This window comes from Hypomesus transpacificus, chromosome 13 (assembly GCF_021917145.1).
Source record: "Hypomesus transpacificus isolate Combined female chromosome 13, fHypTra1, whole genome shotgun sequence".
Lineage (NCBI taxonomy): Eukaryota > Metazoa > Chordata > Actinopteri > Osmeriformes > Osmeridae > Hypomesus > Hypomesus transpacificus.
The window spans coordinates 9,513,407-9,538,624 of NC_061072.1; the positions used below are offsets into that span (position 1 = coordinate 9,513,407).

Consider the following 25,218-nt stretch of genomic DNA (forward strand, 5'->3'; position numbering starts at 1 on the left):
ACTAATAGACCGAACAACAATAGTATTTTTACCTATGGTTTGATACTGACAAATGAAAGACAATGCACGAACTAATTACACGAACTAATTACACAAATGAACAGAAATGCTTTATTTGTATATTACATTTTAACAAAAACAAAATATTGCACACGTCACCCAGTTGTGCAACTGCACAACTCATTTAACACAATAAATAACATGTCAGAATTAGGCTATTTCTATGGATTACAAAACATGTTGCAATTGTGTACGGGCTATTGCTGTGCCAAATAAATGCGGGAACAACAACTAGCCAATACGACAAACACTGTAGGCCAAAGCCTTTTGATGGCATGAAAAAATAGCACGACTATTTCTTGGGAAACAGGTCTCCTAAATTACAGTAAAAAATATACACGTAGGCCTACAGGTATTTCAGGATGTGGACTCTTCATTTGACACACTCATACAGTCGCCAAAACGCATTGCACGAGTACATTTACTAAACTTTGAGAACCTGTATGGTAGCATAAAGATTTTATTTTATCGTGCAAATATTAGTCTCTTCTAAACACATCTCTAAAACGTGTTCCGTTGTACAATATGAATTAGATGCAAAACAACATAAACAATGGGTTTGAACTTAGGCCAGCGTTGGCAGCCAATAGGCTATTGTTTTGTGTTGTTTTTGTACAGTGGTAATTTAACTCGTCTCTTTTTCTTTTTCTTCGTCGCTGGGCTTTGAAGAATTCATTATCTTGTTCTCCTTTTTCCACTTCATTCTACGATTCTGGAACCAAATCTTGATCTGACGTTCTGTGAGACAAAGAGCGTGGGATATCTCGATTCGGCGGCGCCTCGTGAGATACCTATTGAAATGAAATTCTTTCTCCAGCTCAAGAGTCTGATACCGTGTGTAGGTCTGGCGGCCCCTGCGTCCACTGTTGCCAAATGTCCCTGCAAATAAAAGTAAACATGGGTTAAATCTGTCAAATATGCACGTAACAAAATAAGAAGTCTATATATTCTTAGCATATAGGCTACATTTAATGGATGTGTACTGCCCCAGTCATTCCGGCGTTTTCTCTAACTTGTCGAACACATGCCTGGTTATATACATTATGTAGACACATCAATCAAATATGCTCAAAGAACTAATACCACAATCGTATATTACACCGTATAATTTGCGTGATTAATTGGCCTCATATTAAGACTCTCAGTCAGTTGCTATCAACCATATGAATAGCCCACCCAACGTGTCGGTATTGCATTCAAACGTTATGATTGTCAATATTGATGATGAGGTTGAGACAAAATAACAAGATACAATGTATCATGGCGAATGACAGCCTACATCAGTAAAGTCACCTGATTCATTGGCATAGCCTACAGTAGCAAAGGCTAGGCTAAACTCATTTCAAGGCAAATAACTAAATGCACATAAGCTATTTAGAAATAAACGTTTACTTACCAACAGAACAAGAATTCATCCTTTGCATCCACGGAAAAACCAAAGAGGAGGACTTGTCCTCAACCGCACTGGTGTTTACATTCTGCTCGGGGCAATCGGACTTGCGCTGATCCTGAGTTCCAAAGAGCGGCTGCTCCGCACGATTTGCAAAAGCGCACGAGCCTTCACTGTCCTTGTAAAAAGTAGCAGCTGCGTAGTCGCAGGGAGCACTGGTGCTAGGTCGGCTATAGATACCAGTAGTTTGCTGATAATACGAAGAAGGGTAAACCTTTTCTTGCATATTGGCAGCTCCATATGTAGCATTGGAATAGTGTCTTAAAGTATCCGTGTATCCAGAGGAATATAACGGTATCTGACCCAGGAGGGAATCCTGTCCTCCGGGCAGAGAAACAGGAAAAGTTGAGTTAACAAAGTAAGAACTCATTGGTTGGGCAACGGAATACTCCAAGGGATATGATTTGTTGTCTTTTATAGTCCAAGTCGGTTTGCCATTACTTTATACGAGATTTGGTTTTAGCTGAAGGGGGTTGCGAGTTGCCACTGAATACAGAGGGGAACTGTACCATCTGATCAGCGTTTGGCCAATCGTGGACTTCTGTGGTTGCAATATTGCACCCATGGGGGGCTCTTGTTGCGCACAGGGGTCCCCACTGAATCGAAATGAAGCGCTCAGACATCTTTGTCGATTAAAGACAAGACTTATGCTGACCTAAATGCACAAACATTCCGTTTGAAAAAATACTTGATTTCGTTGTAAAAATAAAGGATTCGATATAGCTTATCACTGCATCAACGCACTCAAATTACGTATTTACCCAACACACACGAACACACACGCACTAAATCTATGTTTTTCGATTTCTTGTTTACATTATTGAATTAAATAATCACATAAGCCTCGTCCTCTTCCTTGTTTCATTGACATTAGCTACTTTAGAAGATGACGCTTCTATTTCGTCTCAGTGTCGCCACATCCAAAGTGGCTCAAACAATGCCATATCCACAGAGGTTGTAAACATAGGCCTACATGTATTCATTCATGTTAACATTTTAGGTTCCAATTGTTTAGGCCTCTCGTTTCCAATAGTGAAATAGTAAAATAACAACACTGGATCAACACCGATGTCTAGCCTACTTGGAAACGGTTTTGGTGGCACGTTTCTCAACTGACCAAGACAAGAACGGATAGTGGCCTATAACAATTAGCCTGTGTGACAGATATGCTATTCCAAGAAATACACATACCATAAACGCTGGCAATGAGTAGACCTACGATAGGCCATAAGCTATGTAAAGGTATGGCATATAGGCTACATTTCTCACGGACACTTTAATATCTTAAAACAAAACAAAAAAACACTTAGGCCTATCAGTGTTGTCATCAATACTGTTTGTTTAATATTAGGCTAGTGATAATAACAACACATTTAGGCCCATTTGTCGTAGTAGTAGTACTAGTATTTTTATTAGGCCTATATTAAAGTAGGCCTATACACAACTAAAACCTATAGAACCATGCTGTGCACGTTAATTTTTTCTGCAGTAGGCCTAAAGCAAAAAGTAAATAGGAGATATATTTTTTGTTAAAGATGGAATACGGTATTATTAGTTGTTTTATTTATAGACCTAGTAGAAGTACTTTTCAATATTGTATTGTTTTGTTTACTGTAACAGGAATAGCTTACAATAGGCCTATAGATGTTTTCGTGGAATAAAATAAACCTGTAATTTAACTATATGATACATCCAATTAGTTCATTTCCATCTCACTCATCGAGGGGGACGATAGAGTTGTATATCGTTTAAATTCTTAGGAATATTTTCCCATGTAGGCGAATTATTAACATTTTGTACGGTGAGAATGTATTACCGAGCTTCATTTGACGCATGTAGCTTGAAGCTGTCTTAAAACAAATGTAATTGCCTACCTACTGTTGCCACTAGATGACACTAAAGAGAGAAAGAAATAACCGACAGGATGCGGTCTGGCCAAGGCCAACTAGGCTATATGAGACAAAAAAAACAAAAAACAAAACCTTTGCAAACATTTCCAGGATACAGGCGGCTCGATAATACAAACGAAGAAGATTATGTCTCGATATAGGCCTAGATGTGCCAGTAATGTTTCACAGCCTAAATGCAGCTGTAATAGATTAAATTAATTTAAGAAACTGGTTGACTGTTGACATCTAGCTATTAATTGAGACTACAGAGGAAAAAAACTAAACACAAAATAACCAAACCCATGCGTCATGATTCTTCCCTTTGTTAAGCACATCGTGGTGGCCAGCATACATTGGTACATAATCTTGCCAGCTACGTAAGCATGGAAATGCTACAGCCTACCAAACGCTCCATGACACTAGGCTATATGAGACAAAAAAAACAAAAAACAAAACCTTTGCAAACATTTCCAGGATACAGGCGGCTCGATAATACAAACGAAGAAGATTATGTCTCGATATAGGCCTAGATGTGCCAGTAATGTTTCACAGCCTAAATGCAGCTGTAATAGATTAAATTAATTTAAGAAACTGGTTGACTGTTGACATCTAGCTATTAATTGAGACTACAGAGGAAAAAAACTAAACACAAAATAACCAAACCCATGCGTCATGATTCTTCCCTTTGTTAAGCACATCGTGGTGGCCAGCATACATTGGTACATAATCTTGCCAGCTACGTAAGCATGGAAATGCTACAGCCTACCAAACGCTCCATGACAGCTGCAGGCTGTTAATTCTAGCCTATTGTCAGAGATTTTTGTAAAGAGTAACCTACAATTTTCTGTCATTCCCAGATCTCTTACAAGTCTTTGATACGGAACTAGTCTTTGCTAATACAGTGATATACAAGGTTCTGGCTGTAGAGTCGGAAATGAGTCTGTCCTACCTTTGTTAATAATCCATCATTTCAAGTGTGGGTAAGGCCACTCCGCCATAATAGTCTTGTTTCTCATTTGGTGTGTCTATCGCCAGCGTTTATTTGATACAAAATAGGCTATAAACTAGTTTAAGCAGAAATACGATTTCGTCATCCTGAGATTCGCGAATATAGCGGGTTTACTATATTCATCAGATAATGCGCAGTGGGTCCATCTTTGAGAAGTAGGCTCCACACCAACGGAACATATTCCTTTTAACATTGTCTAATAATGCCAAAGTCCATGAGATAAAGATGTTAAGATTCTAAATGAACGTTAGAAAAAAGGCAGCTGCGTTTTAACCTCATGTAAAACAAGTTCCCGTCCATTGTTCACATGACGAACCTCAGCCAATCCTCGTGCCCAGATAGTCGTAAAGTTCCTTTGCAAAGTTGTAAATTTTACCAAACAGCTCCTTATCTAAAGCATTGCCACGAATTCCCTGTCAGTATATTGCGTGTTTCTTTGTAATCCACACCTATAGGGCGAAATGTGCCAACAGGCCTCTTTTCATTTGTTTTGAACAAAGCGATATAATTACTTCAATAAAAGATGATACAACTAACATTTCGTTTTTTATAGGTCTTTAGATGATTGTTAGGTGTGTCTATAAAGTGTACTATCATAAGTAGGCTATTGGCTATGTACACACTTTAGCTTAGGCTAGGCTACACCATTTCCTTTTCAATACTAAATTAGTATTGGAAAGAAAATGTCATAAAACATTGTATTAATGTTTGATAATAATTGATAGGTAGGCTATAAAACTAAATCCTTATGATTACGCATGTGGCCTAGTTTAAATTTATCACAAATAAAGCAATAGGCCTATGTTACAAAACAAAGTAATATTTGCTGAGGTTTATGCGTATGTTTGTGATGTCAGGCTATTTGGGTTGACTCTAGGCCTTGATATAGCCACATCTTACATTTCGATTGAAAATAAAACGCAACAACAATCAAAATTAAAATGTTTTACAATAGTAGGTCCTCAGAGTTTTCACGGTTGCAGGCCTCACGTTAAATGGCAGGCTGGCACAGAACACCTAAACCTTAACCGATTTGAAACGTATTTTCCGTATAGTAGCCTATGCCTATTATTTCTCATTTTGCAGTTGTTACCTTTATTTAAAGTAGCCTACCCCATCGGTCCATTTTTGTTTAAAGCTAGGCCCATATGGAGAGATTTAAATATAGCCTAGTTTAGTGAACTCATTATTGCTTTGTCCATATTTTTTGTTAGCCTAGGTTTCGTTTAATTCTCAAACTTAAACCTACAGTTTAGTAATAGACACACTTTTGAAATAAATTGTTATGTAGAACCAAAAAGGGTTCTATGGCTTGCTTCATTTATGGAACCCCTGAAAGGTTCTACATGGAATATTTTGGGGAGTTCATTGAAATATCCCTGTTCGATTCTTTTTTACCCATGCCAAAATATGATATATATAGAACCTTTTTTAGGGTTCCGTAACATAACCTTGGGTTCTATACAGAACCTTGAATGGTTTTCACAAATAAATGTTCATTATTAATTATTGTGGGGGGAATTTTATTATTTGTTGTAATAGCCTAAATTTGGTTGCAAAAGGAATGTTTATTGATTGTTTATGTGGGATTATGTTTTCAGCATAGGCTAGCCCTACAGTTTAACGGCAAAAAGTAGCCTTCCTTACGAAATATGAAAATAGTTCCAAACCCTATTTTGCTATAGTGATCATTTCAAGGATAGGCCTATCTCAAGTCAGATCCACCCAATTAAAATGTTGATAGGTTAGTTTAGTTATTACAACAATAGTTTTAGCAATATTATTTTATTAAGCAAATTAGTGCTTGAGCAAGGAATGTGGCAGTGCAGCGAAAATATTTGATACACGGAGATAGGAGATGTCTTGGTTGTGAAACTTTATTTCCCATTGTCTTCTCCAATGCCCCAGGGAACTGAACCAACATCACTGCACAAATAAAAATATTACAAATATTCTACATATACATTGCCTAAATATTAACATAATAACTCACGATAATGTGGACAAAATACTATTGTCTAAATCGTGTCGACCGCATGTTGTCAGGCCTACTGTTGTTTGGGACGTTATATACACAGGTGCGTAATGCACCAAATCAGGTTGGCCATGTTTTCGAAGACATTTGCATTGAAATGTAAAGAACCACAATTTCAAAAATGAATCAATCCCATTGTATCTTTTACTTTCCCAACAGAAGTGTTAACCTTTTCGTCTTGTTTGTCCTTATTCTCCATTTCCTCCTGCAGCGCCCTGCTGCTTGGGAACTTGTCCTTGTTGTTATCCTTCTTCCATTTCATGCGTCTGTTCTGAAACCAGTTTTTAATCTGTCGCTCAGTGAGGGCAACTGCGTGAGACACCTCAACCCTGCGCTTGCGGGTCAAGTAAGGGTTGAACAGAAATTCCTTCTCAAGTTCCAGGGTTTGGAAGCGACTATAAATCTGTCTTCCTCTCCTCTGTCCTGTGGCTGTTAAATGGAAAAATGAGAATACTTAGAGGCACGCTCTCGATTGCACACACAGTAAACTACTCAGACTTTCACGCGTCATACAATGGGGTTTAACACAGTGGTAAAAGGTATATATTGCTGCTGATTGGGGTTACTTTAGTTGCATAATTGTCTCTGGAGACAATTCAAGAGTCAGCTTGGACAACTCACCTTGCTGTTTCAACCAGGGAAAGTGGTCCAGTGAATGGCAGCGCTGTTCGGAGGAATCATCTGTCTTTCCAACACCCGGTGCTTTTAAACTACAGCTGTTATATTGGACAAAATCCCTATCATGAGATCCGTAAAAATGTTCTTTTTGAGCCGAGAAGTGCGCATGATATAAGTTTCCCATCGTTCCAACGTGTAAGGAGGTTGAATTTTCGTGGTTGATTGTTTGAGTGAGCGAAGGACCATGATTGAACTCCGGTAGCTGCACTGGGTGCTGGATAACATCGTCGTTGTATCCATGCAATGTTGCACGTTCCAAGTCTTGCTCCAAAGGATACTCGACACTGGGGTGCAAGTATTCACTGCATTTTGAGTATAACGAAGTGATAAAATAAGACATTTTATTGTTTACGTTTTAAGTAACGAGGCCCAGATGAACATCAGGTGGTAGCCTATCTAAACGAAAGACCTGAGCTAAGACAGGTAGGGTCCCTTGGCATATCCATTACGTCAGTTCAATTTCTCATCCTCTATGTGGACCCCCGTGACGAGCGCAACTCAAAGCATTCTCCTTCCAGAGGAATATCGCAGTATTCCGTTGTGGTGAAGATGGGGAAGAGAGAGAGAGAGGGAGAGGGAGCGAGAACGTAATTCAGAAAGAGGGGAGGGGGAAGGTGAAGATGTGGATGCCAAGATGGCCATCATTTGGGACGCTCCACAAAACAACAACCAACGCAGCATTCCAACTCGTTTTAAAAACAAATGAAGAGATTAAAAGAGGCTTATGTTGGGAACATAGCCATAGCGTTAATGATGATCAAGGTTAAGATAAAAAATATCTTGATCGTGAATTATTTAATAATAAGTTACTTCAATATGCACTTGAAGTTTAGCCTATTCGCTATATGATGAATGGGGAATTTAAACACAACTTCAATGAGTTTTTTTATTTAAATAGTTTGATAGAAACTGGTTAAGGTAGACCTCAATATCTAGGCATTTATAGACCTCAATATCTAGGCATTTATAGACATCAAACTAGACATTCATGATTTTGTACACATTTATATTATTTTTGTAATTAAAGTGTCATTTGTACTAATGTACAAATACAATGTCTCCTGTTAACTAGGCCAATAATAACACCAGAGCATATTTAATTTGCATAAATTATTTTAAAAAACGGGAACTCTTAATGACCATCCATCTCATCCAAACAAAAGTCTGACATTCAGTATCAGTCAAACTCAGAAAATACACAATATAATACAAATCTAATCATTTGAGAGACATTTGGCACAAATGAGCAATAATGGTTTTTACCTTGAGTGTCCCACTCACGGTTCCAACATTGTCATAGTCATATACTGCATCTCCCAAGCTGATTCGACAGATCGGAGAGGAAAATAAAGAAATTATACCACTTGCTTAGTGAGCGGTATACTTCTGGTAACCAATATGGTATCCAACAGCCAGAGCCAAAGTTTCTCATTAGATCATTCATCATATGACACATCTACACCAAATACCACACAACACTTTGTTTGATAAGCACAATTGTTTTCAATGTTATTTGTACAATATAAGGTCTCACTACCGCAATTTGTCCTCCTTTAATTTTCCTGAATTTAAAATGTTAATTTTGAGGTGGTACAAAAAGGAGGCAACAGATCCTACACAGGTAGAGATAATCTGCTTGGGGGGACAGCTAGTGCAACAAAAAAACCTTGATCGATTATCCCCACTGGTGGCTGTTCCGCAGTATGACACATCAAATGACAACATTGGTTTCTAGTGCCCTTGCCCGTGCGGAGGCAGTTTGCGAGAGGCTTTGCGGACTGGGTGGGGGAAGTCTGGCCTGCGGACCAGAGGGGCCGGGGTGGAGATGACAAAGAGGCTCTGCAGGGCTTTGGGGTCGGAGGACATGCGGGCGCAGGTCAGCCGCCCCGGGATGAGCTGGTTCACGTTTGACACAGTGGCGCGGGCCCGGGTCTCAGCACAGGAGGAGCTCATGCTGCCCTGGCGACCCGTCACCACGGGAACGCCGACTGAGACAAGGGACAGGGAGGGAGAGAGAGATGGAGATGCTTTTAAAGCAATCTGGCTGTTCTCACATCCATCATTTCATTTCTCTGACGATGAGACAATCAAAGAGGAGCTGTGCTCACTTGTCCAAGGGATCCGCTGGGCACTGTTACTCCTCCTCAGGTCACCCGGGGCACACCGGGCCGTCTCCATGACTGGCTCTTCTGCTGAGTAGTACTGCATGCAGGCGGACTCGCCCTGCACCAGGCTGTAGGGGGCCCTGTCCATACTGTGCCAGGGCCAACGCTGTGGCTGCTTAAGCAGCTGGGAGTGGACATACTGCAGGCAGGGTTTGGCCCCCACAGGGACCTGCCGTGGGATCACAGTGTAGTGGTGCCTGGGCCTCCAGGCATACTCAGGCAGGGAGTCCAGCTGTTAAGAAAACAGGCGTTATCATACTCATTTAGCTCCAATAATATTTTATTTTACAGAGGAAGAGGTAGAGGCAGTGAGAACGGTCACCTGACCTTATTGGTTCTATCGTGCCTGTGGTGGAACGTCTCATTTTGCTCGTGGGGGTGGAACGAGTCAGGCATGCCGTGACGGCCGTGTAGCAGCCTGTACACCTGATCCACCACCCCCAGGTCTCTCAGGAGGCTCTCTCGTTGGAGCAGTCCAGTCACACGCTCCACCTCCTCCTCAGACATGTCTATTGCGGCTGTGTCACTGCTGGTCGCAGTGGGCAGAGGAGGCATCGTCAGGAGCTGGAAGGACACAGAAAAGAGACAGGAAGTTGTGTGTCATTAGCAAGCACAAACCAGTACAATGATGATACAGAGTATTAGTGAAACAAGTTCAGTTAGAATTACATTTGGCTCCCTCTAGTGGAATAACAGAGAACTGTCCTGAATCATTGATTTGTAACCAACAACAGCACCCCCACTCCCCACAGTGCTCTTTAACACGGTATCAAAATGATACCAGTATCAAAGAATAGCAGATATGCTTTAAAGACTAATGTGGCTTGAACTCGAATAAAAGCTTAACCTTTTATTAAGAGAAAAGTATGGATTTGTGTTTTTGACACAATGTGCAACCGTAGCTTTGCTAATATCTATATACTAGTCAAAAACACATAGGTGACAGACAGACTGGCTTACAGTGACCTGCTGGGAGATGGTCGGGCGTGGTCGTATCTTCTGTGGTTTGGCTTTCTCTCCAGCAGACTCCCCCTGCAGGTCTCTCCTCCGGTTGCCCATATGATCTCTCTCTTTCTGCTCTTTCTTCAGACGCAGCTCCTGCAGCTGCTGTCTGAGTACACACACACACACACACACACTTGAGCTCGACATATCTTAAAGAAACCTTGTCGAGGTGTATGCTAACTCTCCAAATCAGCCAGTTGCTTAATACTTATAAACCTAGAACCTAAACCAGTCACACCATTCTCATAGAGACGTGACCAAACTTCCGTCCACAGTACCTGGCACACTCCTCTCTGGCCTTTGAGGCCGCCGTCTCCTGAAAGAGGGAGCTGCTGTGTTTGAAGTACTTCTCATACTTGTCCCCGCCCTCGCGGGGGAAGATCCTGCGGAAGCCCCCCTGGTGCTTGGCCTCGTACCTCTGCATCTGCTCCACACTGGCTGCCTGCGACACACGCAGCTCCTCGCTCCTGGGACAAAACACACAACGCCCCAGCAACACTGGTTACAACGCCCCGGCAACACTGGTTACAACGCCTCGGCAACACTGGTTACAACGCCCCGGCAACACTGGTTACAACGCCCCGGCAACACTGGTTACAACGCCCCGGCAACACTGGTTACAACGCCCCGGAAACTCTGGTTACAACGCCCCGGCAACACTGGTTACAACGCCCCAGCAACACTGGTTACAACGCCCCAGCAACACTGGTTACAACGGCCCAGCAACAATGGCTACGATGCCCCAGCAACACTGGTTACGACACCCCAGCAACACGGGTTACAACGCCCCAGCAACACTGGTTACAACGCCCCAGCAACACTTGTTTCAACGCCCCAGCAACACTGGTTACTACGCCCCAGCAACACTTGTTTCAACGCCCCAGCAACACTGGTTATATTCAGCACTTCGATCGGCTCGTTTTCACCCACGCGACAACACGTTTCAGAAAACGTTTCATGACTCGTTACACTATGTTCACAGTGTTTCGTTGGAAGGTAATATATACACGATGATAAACTTGCATCCGTCCCAAGACATTCCCTCGTTCTGTTATTTCCTAGCACCATGCCCAGGTGGAAATGCACCTGGCTTCTCTAGAACGGTTCTGTTGCAGCCGCTCCTTCACTCTCCGCTTCTCCTCCTCAGTGATCTTGCGGCGGTCGCAGGCCCCCAGGTTAATCAGGACCAGGGTGTCGTACAGCAGGCCGTCCTTCACTTCCCGGTCCAGGCGAGAGTCAGTGGTGAAACTGGGGGAGTGGTTCACCTGCAGTCAGATTCAACATATAGAATAACATGCTGTACATGAGCTCCTGTGTCTATATTGCCAACTATAGCATCAACATAAAAGAGGCATGATCTAACTGGAGATGGCATCATGGAATGCAATGTGCGACATTCTATTTCCATCATACTGTATAAATAGGTCATCATAACGGGAGTATGAATAGGACCATTTGTCATCATGTATTTATAATGTGATCTTGATGTCTTTACCTCCAGCAGCCAGGGCCGGAGTCTGTGGTCCAGGAGCACGTCGAAGCCCAAGATCTCAAAGCAGGCACTGCCGGATGCATGGTTGGGGAAGCAGGTATGGTAGTTATGCTTGAGGATTGGGTGAGCAGAGATCAGTGTCTTTATGATCACATCCTCAATGTCGGTCCACATCTTCGCTGTGTCGTAGCACATTGCCTCGAGGTGCTTGTTTAGTGTGGACAGCTTCCTGAAAATAAATAAAATAATTTTAATTACAAAAAATGAAATAATAAAATGAAAACTGGAGAACGTCGAAACTTCTGTTTGATAAGACTGAGGTAGAGGTACTGTATCTGCCAACCTTTTGCTACCAGTGTCATCATCACGGACAAAGTTCTCGCTGTTCTTGTTGATGGCATAGTTAGTGAGATGCATGCAGACATTCTCCTTTAGGATATATGAGTGGATGGAGAAAGATCAGAGAGTTATTGCTGTAAACTGTGATTTTGGAAAACCATACAAAAACAAAAAATACACGAATGTACGTGTCAAGTTATGGTTTGTGAAAAGCTTTGACTGTATCGTTCACCAACTTTACCACGTTGCCATTGGTGGGCTCGTTGTACTGGGAAGTACAGAAGCGAGCCAGTCCCTCCTTGTACATAAAGATGCGGAAGGGGTCACAGGATGTCACCAACACGTAGATACGCAGGTCGAATTTGTAGCCGTCAATAATGAATGGCTAGAACAGAAAACATGTACAATATTAGTGGCCGATCAGTTTGTAGTTTATGAATAACGATGCACCAAAATGCTTAATGAGTGGTGTGTTAGGATGTAAGGTGTGTTTGTCAGAGTTTATAGGCTCTTACTCGGGAAACGTACACCTGACAAATCAAGTGTTCCCCAGGACGTATGTCCTTGCTGGATTTGGTGATGAAGATGCCTCGTCCTTGGCAACCCGAGTCAGGCTTACAGATGTACGTTTTGTGTTTTTTGGCCCTGGTGTAAGCTTGAAAGTCACTGTAACTGTAGGTAGAGGAAAACTCATTAAATTCTGCTTTCATTTAGAACATTTTACAGCCAGACATTAAAACTTACTCTGCAGGTAGGCACCATGTTCGGGGGAAGATATTGTATTCTTTAGGGAAGAGTTTCAGCATGCGGTTCATGTTTCGTGCTAGCAGGTCCTTTCGGCAAATCTCACTCATCCCGGGAAAATGGTTGATTTTCTGAAAAAACAACAGCCGATTGATTACATTTAGTCATTTAGCAGACACTCTTATCCAGAGCGTAGTACAGAACATTCCCCCGGAGACAAGTCGGGTAATTTTGCACGGCTGAAAATCGAACCAGCAACCTTCTGATTAATAGCCCGATTCCCTAACCGCTCAGCCCTCTGACCCCTACTGATGAGATGGGGGATGGAGGATGAATAAAGAGCACTAAGGATCAGACTAGGTTTTTGTGAAAAGGCCGAGTTGGGTGGATACCTGGTAGCGCTTCATGTCCATAACTCTGTCCAGTGAAACAGAGCAGTCAGTCCAGTAGAGCGTCCACTCTTCCCCTTCCATGGCTTCTCTCAGGCCGTACCTGCGAGCAGCACGCCGCACTGGAGACAGACGGACGGACGGAAGGAAAGTTCCAGAAATGCAACTGCTGATTATTTCAGTGGAAAAAACAAGACATGAATCACATAACGTAATAAGGTGATTGTTTCAACTGGGAAATATTGGTTGGTAATGGTCGTGAATTTCGATCACAGTAGTTTTGTGATTTTGCGTCAACAATAATGGTTGCTTACCACTCTCATATTTGCAGCTGATGACATTGATCCACAGTCATCTGGAAGAGAAGAGACAGAGAGAGCGACAGACATGTGCTTTGGTGCAAGGTCCTACAGATCCCCCCCCCCCCCCCTGTCATTCTACAGCATTCTTCCAAAGTGTGGGGAACAGACCATGACCCAGCCCAGCAATCAACTTTTAAGACAACTCGCTCACCAATGAGAAATGATATAGTCAAATCATCTGAGTATCTGTAATGGTGGAACTTTTATATGTTATAGGAATGAAGTATACCTCTTTTTCCGTTTCTTCTTCCTCTTGCCAGTGGATGGAGGAGTAGGGGTGCGAGCCTCTGGCTGGCTGTCACTGCCCCAGCCCTCTCCTTCCTCCACTCCCTCATGGCCACCCTTCAAGGCTTCATCCTCTGAGTCTCTGGCAGGGCTTTCTCCTGGCAGTCCCATCCTGAAGACGGACAAAGGGTTAATAACCTTTGTCAGAGTCCTAGAGTACCCAGAGTCAGATGGCTGAGCGGTTAGGGAGTCGGGCTAGTAATCAGAAGGTTGCCGGTTCAATTTCTGGCCGTGCCAATGACGTTGTGCCCTTGGGCAAGGCACTTCACCCTACTTGCATCGGGGGAATGTCCCTGTACTTACTGTAAGAGCGTCTGCTAAATGACTAAATGTAAATGTAATACAACACGTAATAATGGGGATGGACAACGATTACCTTATGTTTTGTAGACGTTATTTTGTTTTCTAATCTACATACATTTTCATAGTTTTTTCATCGGACCAGTACCCTAACCTTGAAATTCAATCAAGCAGATCAGCCTACATGTTATAGTGCACACGGGGAATCGTGTTTCTGTTTCCATTTCTCTCCTCGGGGGAGTGCTCAAGTTGTCAACATACCACTGCTGACTGCCATTCAAGAGTTATTGTAGCAGGACAGACACAGATGTAGAACACAGTCATTAGAACGCGGTCTACATTTTCCTTGGCTGTGACATCGGCTTGGGAGGCACAGTTATTATAAATACATATTGTAAATAAAATACAACTGACTGCAAGGTTATACCCTTGGTATAAGCTTCAACATAATACGATCCATACTGAAACTTTAGCTAGCCTACTTAACTGCCTTGAAGTTTTGGGCTACTGTGGCCAGTCTGATGAGAACAACTTACGGTTTATCTCCCCTATATTATGTCTATGAGGTGAAGGTAAGGCCAGGTTAAATGCTGGTAATGGTAAGGTTGAGAGCTGGACAGGGGAGGGGAGGGTGAGGAGGGACATCCCTCGGAGACTGTGGGAGGCTTGGGTGCTGGGTAACAGTATTCTGATCCAGTGATCTGGATAATCCTGGCCCTGAACTCTTGGCTTTGCGCTTGGTTGAGACGACACAGTGACCTCAACAGGGATAATGTTACCGATACACTCTCATAGTCATTTTATAAGGACCAAGCCAATTAACGTGATAACTATTTTCTAGTAAACTGCAAGAATTTCTGCGTTCTTTTTAGCCGATTTGACCAGAACAATAACAGCCAACGACCTAGTCAATTAATATCCAATCACTACATAAACAATTGCTTTTATTGAATTCCCTCTTTTTGATTAAACATTGTTTTAGGGTTCAATTCATTAGATCTCAAGGGATAAAAACAAGGTTGCACGGCATCAATTATCTAATCAATGTAAACCCCTTGTACTAAATTCAATGTTATCAGAAAGTGGTGACTATAGTGTCTAACTGCCAAATTAAATCACAGGACACATCTCTATTGATCAAAATAACATGTAACTAAGACGTAAACATATATATATATTTTTTTTTTATAAAACAGAAAACGGACTCCTCACCTGTGGTGTACAGGGGGCAGAAATGCAGGAAGATGCCCCCCAGCCAACTCCAACACTTGTGATTGTTTGTCTTTAGACTCTCAATTTCAGGAGCCTGGAAAGAAGTTGTGATCCCCAGAAAAAGGCTGCTCATTGAGCAACATATCCACCTCCAGCTCTCACCTAATCCAAAACAGAAAAGCGCAATTTGTATCAACAGCATAGAGGTGGCCCACTTCAGATTGACTTACACCCTTTAATAGCAGGGTGTAGTGGATCAGGTGACCAATTAGAAACTCCAGGGTCAAACACCTGATCCTCCTGACACAGAGAGAAAATGATTAGCAGGTGAACACAAGGTGTGAAGAGGGATAATCCCTTATATTTGTCCACGGTAATTGGATGTGATCTGGCCATGGCACATGATGTTGTTCAAATCTGTGCTAAACCCCCAACTCATCTTGTGTCTCCAAAAAAGTAGGGCAGGATAAACGCTGGTGGCAGACAAATCCACATCTAGTCTGATGTGGAGTGTACATGCTCTGGGAGAAAATCTACGTACCATATTACAGCCATGTTGTCCTGTAGTCATGGTAGCTAAAAAGTATCAATCAACTTCCTCCCTGCAAATCAACGCAACGTGCGCAGTTAAGCACTAGTATCTGGCTGACTTTTATGTGAAATAATTCTGTTTGCTTCACTGGTGGAAACTGTAGCTAACTGCCACGACTACCCAACTAACTACTATGCATATTTTACTAAACGACTACAAACCAAAAAACTTGTCTTACAGCAGCCATAATGTACTAGCTACCATACTTCCAAGTGTTTTTTAGCTTACAGTAGTTACTGAACTAGTATACAGTAGGATAAAAAAGCCAAATACAGATACCCGAGTCACGTTGTAGTACATTAGGTGATCTCGTTAGTTAGGTAGTTGAAGTAAATTGATTGTTTTATATGTTAATAAATAATTACACATCGGAACATAATTGTAAACCAACCTAACAATAAAAGCGAACTTCGAGAGCACAGCAGAGAAATTATTCAACGTGAAACAGCTGTGTTTTGGCAGTCAGTAAGGGTAGGAAACAGACTGAGAGCGTGGCCACATTGCTATGGCAACAGAACGCTATCCACTAGCTTGCAAGCCAAAGTGTATTGTCATAGCAAAACAATTTCACACTCAACAAAAATACTAACCATACCTTGCTTGAGTAAAAACATTAAGCTCAAAATCATACCTTTAACTTTGACACCAATTGCAAATCAGCTGTCATCGACTACCACTGACTTTGAGTTGCTACGTTGTAAGCATTCGGGTCGGTGATTCCTCATGAGACGATCTTCCCCCTTCACCCCTTTTGACCAATTACATTTTTGTGTGTGAGTTACGTTGTATGTGCTGTGATTGGTTGTTAGGAACGACGTTTTCAGAGCCCTTTAAAACTCGTCACTTTTATGATTCATATTGTTTCAAATTATATTATTACCACGCCTAAATGTTCTGTGAATCTCATTTTAATCACATTTACAAAATCACTCTAAATGCAAAAAACTTTAGTTCACTGAAGAACTACATTTCCCATGACCCCCAAATGAGTTTCGAAAGTGTGTGGGGTGGAAAAAACATTTGAGAGTTTATTCCCTGAGCTTGGATGTGACTGTCATGATCTGACGTCCGAGTTGCGACACCTTGGCCTGTTTGTTTTTCATACGTGTAAGTTACATTTTATTAATGTAAGGACGATATGTTTGCGAAGATTTTAAATGTGAGTTGAACTGATATCACGTAAAACTATAGCTGATTGACTTCTCATTACTTTCACATTCGTTTTCTTTATATTTCTCTAGATTGGCTTGATTTGACAACAACGTTATCAATGTTAGGCCATAACAATACATCTGTTTAGTACAGATTGCAATTCTGTGAAAAACTTATTTTTACTATCAAGAAATAAGTAGGTAGCCTAACAGGTATGCCTGAATGTTGAACAAAAGCTTAAAAGACGAAGGCCTGCATTGTTTACAAATACAAAGTGAAAGTAAAACGACAGTCTTTATGTTGTTTTTTCTCTGCGGCTGTTATGCTGGACTAATAACTAGCCAATAGGAATAGCCTACATTAATGTACAGCAATTTGTCGTGGATCAGTCAATATTAGACATGATTGCAATCACAGATTTGTGAACCACTAATTGTCTGGAGATTAATTTGTTATCTGAACTCTTACGTAACCACATTCCATTGGGGGAATTTTGCAGGACGTAATGGAGAATCCCACCGTGACAAATGTCATGGAATCATCATCATATTCGCAGGTCATCTTCGATGACATCCATCCGTCATACCCGCCAAATACTCAAATAGTGTGTCATTACATTGTGACTGCCGGTCTCCAACCTAATCCAAGAGATTGGGTGGGAATTTGCAAGGTGAGAATTACATACATTGGCCTCATATTTGATCAACTATACCCTTTCAATGAGGCTATTGACTTTTGCTCATGATCTCTGCTTTTCAAAATCAGTTCAACCAGTATTACAAGGGACATCATTTTCTGTAGTCATTTAGCCTATTGAGCTGTGGTATGTGCTGCACCGCAGGTGGGATGGAGCTCCATGAAGGACTACCACACCTTTGTGTGGGTGGAGCCATCCCTGGATGTGGTAGGACAGGATTCCGTTCGAAAACAAGTGTTATTTCGTGGTATGTCAATCCAGTTCCTTATTAGAAAGCATGTTAACTACATTTACATTTATCTGAACTGTAAAAAATACTAAAACACTTAGTAAAAAACACTTAGCTTACATAGAAATTGGGGTATTATGTTTCTACAAACTGTACAAAATGACTGAATAGTAGGTAAAAAAATAATAACTTGCTGTAAATTACTAGGCATTGATTGTGTCTTTGTTATTAGAATACTACCTCCCAAAGGATGAGACGGAGTTCTATCAGTTCTGCTATGTTGATAGCAACGGCATAGTAAAGGGCGTGAGCACCCCCTTCAGCTTCAAAACAACAGAGCACATACGTCAGGACTGTAGCCTGGAGGATGACCTATTGGTGATCACAACACAGGTGACACACTTAACTACACAATATACAGCTTGTTAACTTGTTTTCATATGCTCATTGTTTTAACAACGCCTGTGTTTCTGACATAACTTACATTTAGTCATTTAGCAGACGCTCTTATCCAGAGCGACTTACAGTAAGTACAGTGACAATCCCCCCGAGGCAAGTAGGGTGAAGTGCCTTGCCCAAGGACACAACGTAATTTGGCACGGCCGGGAATCGATCTAGCAACCTTCAGATTACTCGCCCGATTCCCTAACCGCTCAGCCATCTTACTCCCTAATAATGAGGTTCTCATTGTTTTAATCTAGATCAAAGTTGAGGAGAGTGAACGGGAGAAAAACGAATTACTCAAGGAGTTGGAACAAGAGAGAAAACAAAATGAGATCTTTAAAGTTGAACTTGAAAAGAAACAGCAAGAAATTGAACACTTGAAGGTCAGTTTGAAGTACCGGTTTTTACCAGTTTTTTATCATAGTATAAGTATTTTGAACCTCTACTGGTTGAAGAACACTGAATAAACACCAAAACACTTTTTTAATAGGTGTCCACCAACGATTTGGCACAGCAGGTATTCAAACAAGAGCAGCAACTTCAGAAAAAGGATGCCACAGAGAAGGAAGAAATGACTCAAAGCACGACTTCTTTGAACGAGTCACAAAAGCGACAGAAGGTAGGCCTATGTTTACCTGATTTTGTCTACAGCATGGCATGTGACATTTATAATTTAACAGCTGATGTTGATAACAAATCTCATCTTATTTTTTGCTGTGTGATGAAGGTCAGTCAGCTGAAGCAGGAGAGAGATGATCTGAGAAAAGAGGTTGAAGCAAAGAGTGCAGAAATTGCCCAGTGAGTCATTGTGCTATTATGTTTAGTCTAAGAGGGTGGTGAGATAGCTATTAAAATGCATTTTAAAATGCAGTAAAGCGTTTCTAGAATACCTCATGAATCTACAGGTAGTTCACAACACAGTGATAATGTGACACAGCTCAGTCGTGACAATGCGAATAGCCTTGTTTTCTCTGATTACAATTGATGACCTAACATCAGTCTGCTGAGGATATTTCTCCATGTGCCTCTCTGCGGTCTCTAACCCTGCGATCTATGTGACTAGGCTGAATCGAAAGGTCAAGGAATCAGAGCAGGAATATATCAGAACCAAGGACAATATTCAGCTCCAGCAGGTATTTTCCCTCTATTGAGTAATTGAACATGAATGCCTGTAACTCAGCCATCTGTTAATTTAATATCAACATACACTCATGTCAAGGAGAGACATAAAATACCGAATTCCAACCCGACCGTCCTTCTGTCCTTTACAGGTAGACTTGCAGAGCAGTGAGAGAGAGAAGGAGAGGCTCCTTGCAGAACTGGACAAACTGCATGGCCTCACAGATAACCTTGAGGAGTTGAAGAAAGAGAACCAAAAACTACGAAGGAATCTATCAGAGAGGGAATCTGTGGTGGAGATGGTGGATGGAGATTTGAATGTGAGCAAGCAATTGAACGACACATTATTGCCCCTTGAATATGTGCAGGGAATTAAAGTCTGCTCTGTACCCCCAGATCAAATATCAGACCCTCCAACGCCAGAATCAGGAGACTCACACAAAGCTGCTCCAGCAGATACGGGCTGTCGACAATGCACAGAGACGGGCCGAGGATTTAGAAAGGGAGCTTCAGGACACCCTACATGATCTGGAGTGCAGGTCCATGGCAATGACTCAGGAGAAACAGAAAAGCAGCAAATTGGAGGTGCTCTCAGTGTTATAAAGACTGACTGTCAGTCAGTTTCAATGAGAAAACATTCTGATAGAAATACCATGTTGCTCATCAGAAATGAATATCCCCTCTCAGATGCAGCTTGCTGAGCTGTACATCAATCTTGAAGAAAAGGCAAACATGGCAGAGATTACAAAAAAGGAGAATGAGGAGTTGACGGGCAAAAATCAGGTATTTTCAAGTGTTAGCTACAGTATTTACCGAGCCTATTTAATGTGTCTCATTCCTTATTTATAGTTGATGGCCTTTTGCATTTCGTCCCTTTTGTCAGAAACTGAAAAGAGACATTGAGAAGCTTCAAAGAGAGTTTGCTGGCCTCCAAGCCACCCCTCTTGCTGTCCCTGTATCCCTGCAACATTCAAACCCCTCCAGCTCCTCACCTGACCTCACTAACACAGAGGAGCAAGACAGGGAGGGCTCAGACTCACTCCATTATGGGAACCCCTATGAGATCATGATAGGTAGGCCCTCTTTATCAACCATTCAACTAATGGTTTGCTATGACACCAGTCTTATGGTTTTGTTATTTTACTTCTTCAAAGGGCTTTATTGATTTAACTGATATATTCTACTTTCAGGAAGTGCCACAGACCCAGAGGTGGAAGTATGTGAAATCATTATTTTCATAAACGTTTTAAAGTTAAATAGTAGACTGTAATTACCATAACTGTCAAACAGCTGCTAGTGTAGTAGACGGTTTGTCATGCCACACTTTGCTAAATATTAAGCAGTAATTTAATGTTGTAAACAGATTTCGAGTTAACACTGACTCATCGTGCATTGTTGTCCCAGCTGTCCTTGGAGTGTCGTCACTGTCAGGAGAAGTTCCCTGGCATCACCCAGGACGAGCTGGATCAACACGAGCAGAGTCACCGGGTGTGCCCCTTCTGCACCCTCATCTGTGATTCCATGGAGCAGGCTGTGTTTGAAGATCACGTTTACAACCATGAGGTGTAGAGAATGCAGCCCTCTAACCCAATGCGAAATGATAAATGCACGATGCTGTACTTGAAGAAGGGAATTCATCCAGATAATATCATCTTTGAAGATTATTCTATAATGTAGCTAAATGTCCCACTTAAATTGTAATCAAGATATTACTTTATGTACTGAACTTGTAAGGGTATACTATAAGGAAATGAAATAGATGTTGGTAGTTTCAGTTATGCTTATGTTTTAATTTGTATAAAACCATTCAGTAAAAATCTGTAATAATGGGATAATGGCATCTACAATGAAGGAAAAGAAAAGTAAGGTGTAACACAGCATCAATAATATAATTATAAGTTTGTCTTTACTTTGATCTATATGATGTTCACATAATCCATCTTTCAAAGTGACTAATGGTGAAAGGGTGTGAAAGTATAATGGTTGGTTCATCAAAATCTATTTAATGGCTCAAACATAAATCAATGCAACAAATAAAGTTATCTAACAAATTGGTCTCATAATAATATATGTCATATTTGTAAAGCTAATTTACAGTGCTTTACACCAAACTGTTTTTTAAAATACAGATAAGGTGATTTAATGATATAACATGAAAGTGAAACCCATGATAATCAATTGATGCAGAAACATAACACACTGAAACAACATGTTGTATCTGTAATCCACAGTGACCTGGAAAAGTACTTGCAATAAACGCACCCTTTTGCAATGCAGTGTATTCCGGACAGGCACACATTCTTTAAAATAAATCCCAACCACATCTCTCTTAAGGCGTCATCTGATTGGCCTCCTCCGGTGTGACATCACGGGAAGTCAGCTCAGAGAACAGAGCAGGGAGCCAATACTGAGGTTCCCCCGCAGCTTGTGAATCCAACCATGCCAAGCCCTCTTTCAACAGGTGTTCCTAAGACAGGCAAAAAGTGCAATGAGCATTATGAAACATTAGAGAGAAAAGATTCTGATGGTAACCATTACAGTCTTTTCGACTGGCTGTTTAGTGGAAGCTCACCAGCACGTGACAAGCTCGTTCTCGTTCCCACTTTAGATTGTCCTTGATTTCACCTATTGTAACATAGCCCTTCTTCTGCAAATAAACAGAGAAAGCAACACTTGAGTTGTTAAATTCGGCCAACAAACAATCGGATACATTTCAAAATCTGTTTGTTGACTGAAGGGAGCGAAACAAACACCATTGGTAAAATGAAAGATCACCTCAGCCAGCTGTAAGACTACAGTGTGATCCATGTTGAGTTCTGCTGGGACTGACTGCACTAGGTAGGAGCCTCCAACAGGAATCATGCCAAAGCCATTTCCCATGGCTTTCAGCTTCTTTATGGCTCGCACTAAGTCATCTCTGAAAGCAGTAGATTCAATTTAATAAAATTGCAGGGAAACTGAACATTGGATGCATTTTTGGCAAAGTCTGATTATTGCAACATAATAACTCATATGCATACCTATAAAAAGAGATGATCGCTGATTAAAGTCAATGAGATATTTAGCCTTTGATACTCACTGACTGACATCCTGAGCGTATTTCCCCCTTCCTTTCAATACTCTTTGATGGAGTTCATCTAGGGTTATGAGTCCTAAAACAAAAGGTTTCACATTAGGTAGTCATAGGATAAAGGAGTGGTAAAGACTTACAAAACAATAGAAACTGACCTCCATTTCTGTGCTTGAGGGCAAGGCATACTTCGATAATCTGAACTCCAAGTTCGTAGTAGAAATCCCCCACACCAAGCATCTCTGACCAAAAGCCTTTGCCAGCTGTGCATGACAGATCATAATTAGATCACCCTCTAGATGCTCACAACACTGGATAGAATCCAATTCGATTCAGGCAAATGTATAACAGCTGAATATCAATCATAACAAGGAAGAGATCAAATGTTATTCTCACAGGCAAGAGGGTCTACCCCAATGGTAGCACACATCTCCTGAAACTGGACCCGAAACTGTGAACTCTTTCGTATCTCTTGTTTGTGCTTGCTGGCAAATTCCTCCAAGTTGGACTTGAATGTCTCCAGCTGCTTTGACATCTGAGATAAATATTTTATAATAAGTGTTTTACAGGTACACACACCTAATTTACAAACTCACAGAAGATTTGTCTCACCTGCACAATTTGATCCTCAGCCAAAACATTCCCTCTCTCTTTGTACCTTGCCTAAAAAGGAAAGGAAAGTACAAAAACGTCACCGAGCAAAAGTGTCTGGAAAAAAGTAAGTTAGGTATGTTGCTATGAAAATGAGAGCTGGTATGGCTGGATACCTCGGCAAGTTTCTTCTTTGCAATAGCACCCGCACCTACTCCCCTCCGCATGATGTTGTTTATTTTTTAACTAATATTATATATTTGTTTTGTATTTGTACGAGGGCAAAAGCCAGGCAGCTGTAGACTTCTTTATGTTTGACTGGCTAGCTGACTGTGGACAATCTCAAGTTCTGGTTCAAACGTTTCTTTTTGGATGTAAATACTGCTAGAGCTACCTTATGCATATAATAATGTTATGTCAAAATTTCTTCTAATAATAATAATATTGAAACGCGCATGATCAAATCATGAACGCTCTTGTTTGAGATGTTTTGAGAGCCATAATGACACTTCCTTGTTTGTGTATTAAACAGGAAGTACATTGGTTTTGTTGGCGTAATATTGTGCACTGCCATCTACCGCTTTGGAGCCAAATGGCCAAAACTTCGCGTGGATGCATCGAGCAATCAGTAGGCTAATTCAATAGGAAGTCTACAATAATGTCTTAAATGTGTCCGTTTGGTAGGTGAGTTATAATGATGAACCCAACTAGATATGTTGATTGAAACAATTTATTCACTTTGAAACAAAAACAAAATATCTTGTAATTCAGATCAAAAGGCAGAGGTCATCAAGCTTCTAATTGTTTGGGTCACATTGCCTGCTGGGTCCTGCAAAAACAGAGAACACATAGGCCTTATCATCTCTGACCATGTGACTAAGACAAGAATATTTCCACAAACGTCAAATTAACTCACAGAGGTCCTTGCTGCGGACACACACAGCAATCTTTTTTAGGAGATCACTGTACATGCGAAACTCTGGATCATCCTCTGGAGTGACATTAGGCCTGAAAGAAAGAGAATATGAGGTTTACATTTAGTATAAGCTCTCATCCAAAGCGACTTACAGTAAGTACATGGACATTCCCCCTGAGGCAAGTAGGGTGAAGTGTCTTGCCCAAGGAAACAACGTCATTTGATTTGGCCGAGAATTGAACTGGGAACCTTCAGATTACTAGCCCGATTCCCTCACCGTTCAGCCACCTGACTCCAGAGAATGTCTTAATTGTAAATGTTACACCTATCTGTCTTGCCCAATCACACTAACTTACGCATTCTTTTTTTCCCTCTGGTTCAGCAGAAAGTTTACAAAGTTCTTCTGCACCATAGAGTCCATGATTTTGCTCATGTCACTGGCAATGGTTGACTCTGCATACCTTCTCCCTAGACGCTGCCCATTACCTGTGAGACTTCAACAAACACATAACACATTAACTCAACCTTATGTCAGACTTGTACATTTAAATAATATCCTTGGAATAGACAAGTAAGACATACCTGGACTCTCCAAGCTGCTGAGCCTTAGCCTCAGCATGCAACATACCAGCCAGGCAAAGGAACACAATGGCAAAGAGCTCTACCTTCATGATGACTACTGGTGGACAAAAACATAGCATACACTCTCCCATGAGAAAAAGGTGCACATTGAGAATAGAGGAAGTACTGTAAAAAAATATATGGCAATGCACATTGCGCCTTACTTTTAGAATGGAGGGTTTTCTTGGATGTGCTGTGTGATAAGCTAGCTCAACATTGTGTTCTACCTTGATACGTTTTCCTTTTATACGGTTTCTCAGAGGTAGTCTGTATATCAACCGGAATATTAGGATGAAAAACACCTTAGTTCCACTACATTAGGGTATAAATTACACTGATATACATGTGATTACTGATAAGCAGGCATTCTGAG

General features: G+C 41.3%; 6 protein-coding genes across 10 annotated transcripts; 1 reads left to right on the plus strand and 5 right to left on the minus strand.

Moving 5' to 3' along the window:
* Positions 1-381: 381 nt before the first annotated feature.
* On the minus strand, positions 382-4,767 carry hoxb6b (homeobox B6b). Of its 2 annotated transcripts, XM_047033148.1 has the most exons (3): positions 4,349-4,767; positions 1,457-1,826; positions 621-939 (listed from the first exon to the last, which is right to left on the minus strand). In XM_047033148.1, exons 2-3 carry the CDS (start codon positions 1,734-1,736, stop codon positions 686-688), a joined length of 534 nt encoding a protein of 177 aa, XP_046889104.1. In that variant the 5' UTR covers positions 1,737-1,826; positions 4,349-4,767; the 3' UTR covers positions 621-685. The 2 variants fall into 2 exon arrangements, with proteins under 2 accessions (XP_046889103.1, XP_046889104.1); XM_047033147.1 differs by lacking the exon at positions 4,349-4,767 and having other exon boundaries at positions 382-939; positions 1,457-2,024.
* Positions 4,768-6,558: 1,791 nt separating this feature from the next.
* Positions 6,559-7,669, minus strand: hoxb8b (homeobox B8b). The gene is made up of 2 exons (XM_047032694.1): positions 7,065-7,669; positions 6,559-6,872 (listed from the first exon to the last, which is right to left on the minus strand). Exons 1-2 carry the CDS (start codon positions 7,459-7,461, stop codon positions 6,559-6,561), a joined length of 711 nt encoding a protein of 236 aa, XP_046888650.1. The 5' UTR covers positions 7,462-7,669.
* A 417-nt stretch (positions 7,670-8,086) lies between these two features.
* ttll6 (tubulin tyrosine ligase-like family, member 6) lies at positions 8,087-16,714 on the minus strand. Its single transcript, XM_047032463.1, has 17 exons — positions 16,638-16,714; positions 15,956-16,016; positions 15,415-15,576; positions 13,847-14,014; positions 13,570-13,607; positions 13,259-13,377; positions 12,867-12,997; positions 12,638-12,794; positions 12,364-12,507; positions 12,127-12,212; positions 11,787-12,012; positions 11,378-11,556; positions 10,570-10,758; positions 10,247-10,397; positions 9,614-9,850; positions 9,230-9,518; positions 8,087-9,109 (listed from the first exon to the last, which is right to left on the minus strand). The coding sequence occupies exons 4-17, from the start codon at positions 14,011-14,013 to the stop codon at positions 8,853-8,855; spliced, it is 2,370 nt and encodes a 789-aa protein (XP_046888419.1). The 5' UTR covers position 14,014; positions 15,415-15,576; positions 15,956-16,016; positions 16,638-16,714; the 3' UTR covers positions 8,087-8,852.
* A 273-nt stretch (positions 16,715-16,987) lies between these two features.
* On the plus strand, positions 16,988-21,923 carry calcoco2 (calcium binding and coiled-coil domain 2). Of its 4 annotated transcripts, none has more exons than XM_047032544.1 (14): positions 16,990-17,113; positions 17,658-17,828; positions 18,000-18,102; positions 18,317-18,477; positions 18,786-18,911; positions 19,019-19,147; positions 19,256-19,326; positions 19,592-19,661; positions 19,800-19,967; positions 20,044-20,232; positions 20,335-20,430; positions 20,531-20,720; positions 20,838-20,863; positions 21,052-21,923. In XM_047032544.1, the coding sequence occupies exons 2-14, from the start codon at positions 17,664-17,666 to the stop codon at positions 21,214-21,216; spliced, it is 1,659 nt and encodes a 552-aa protein (XP_046888500.1). In that variant the 5' UTR covers positions 16,990-17,113; positions 17,658-17,663; the 3' UTR covers positions 21,217-21,923. The 4 variants fall into 4 exon arrangements, with proteins under 4 accessions (XP_046888498.1, XP_046888500.1, XP_046888497.1 ...); XM_047032543.1 differs by having other exon boundaries at positions 16,997-17,165; XM_047032542.1 differs by having other exon boundaries at positions 16,988-17,113; positions 19,019-19,326.
* Positions 21,760-23,839, minus strand: snf8 (SNF8 subunit of ESCRT-II). Its single transcript, XM_047032545.1, has 8 exons — positions 23,485-23,839; positions 23,330-23,380; positions 23,114-23,252; positions 22,876-22,980; positions 22,727-22,799; positions 22,423-22,564; positions 22,220-22,294; positions 21,760-22,114 (listed from the first exon to the last, which is right to left on the minus strand). The coding sequence occupies exons 1-8, from the start codon at positions 23,533-23,535 to the stop codon at positions 21,977-21,979; spliced, it is 774 nt and encodes a 257-aa protein (XP_046888501.1). The 5' UTR covers positions 23,536-23,839; the 3' UTR covers positions 21,760-21,976.
* Positions 23,840-24,044: 205 nt separating this feature from the next.
* LOC124476026 (gastric inhibitory polypeptide) lies at positions 24,045-25,063 on the minus strand. Its single transcript, XM_047032993.1, has 5 exons — positions 25,010-25,063; positions 24,807-24,903; positions 24,581-24,718; positions 24,225-24,316; positions 24,045-24,137 (listed from the first exon to the last, which is right to left on the minus strand). Coding segments are annotated over exons 2-5 (321 nt in total). The 5' UTR covers positions 24,896-24,903; positions 25,010-25,063; the 3' UTR covers positions 24,045-24,135.
* Positions 25,064-25,218: the final 155 nt, after the last annotated feature.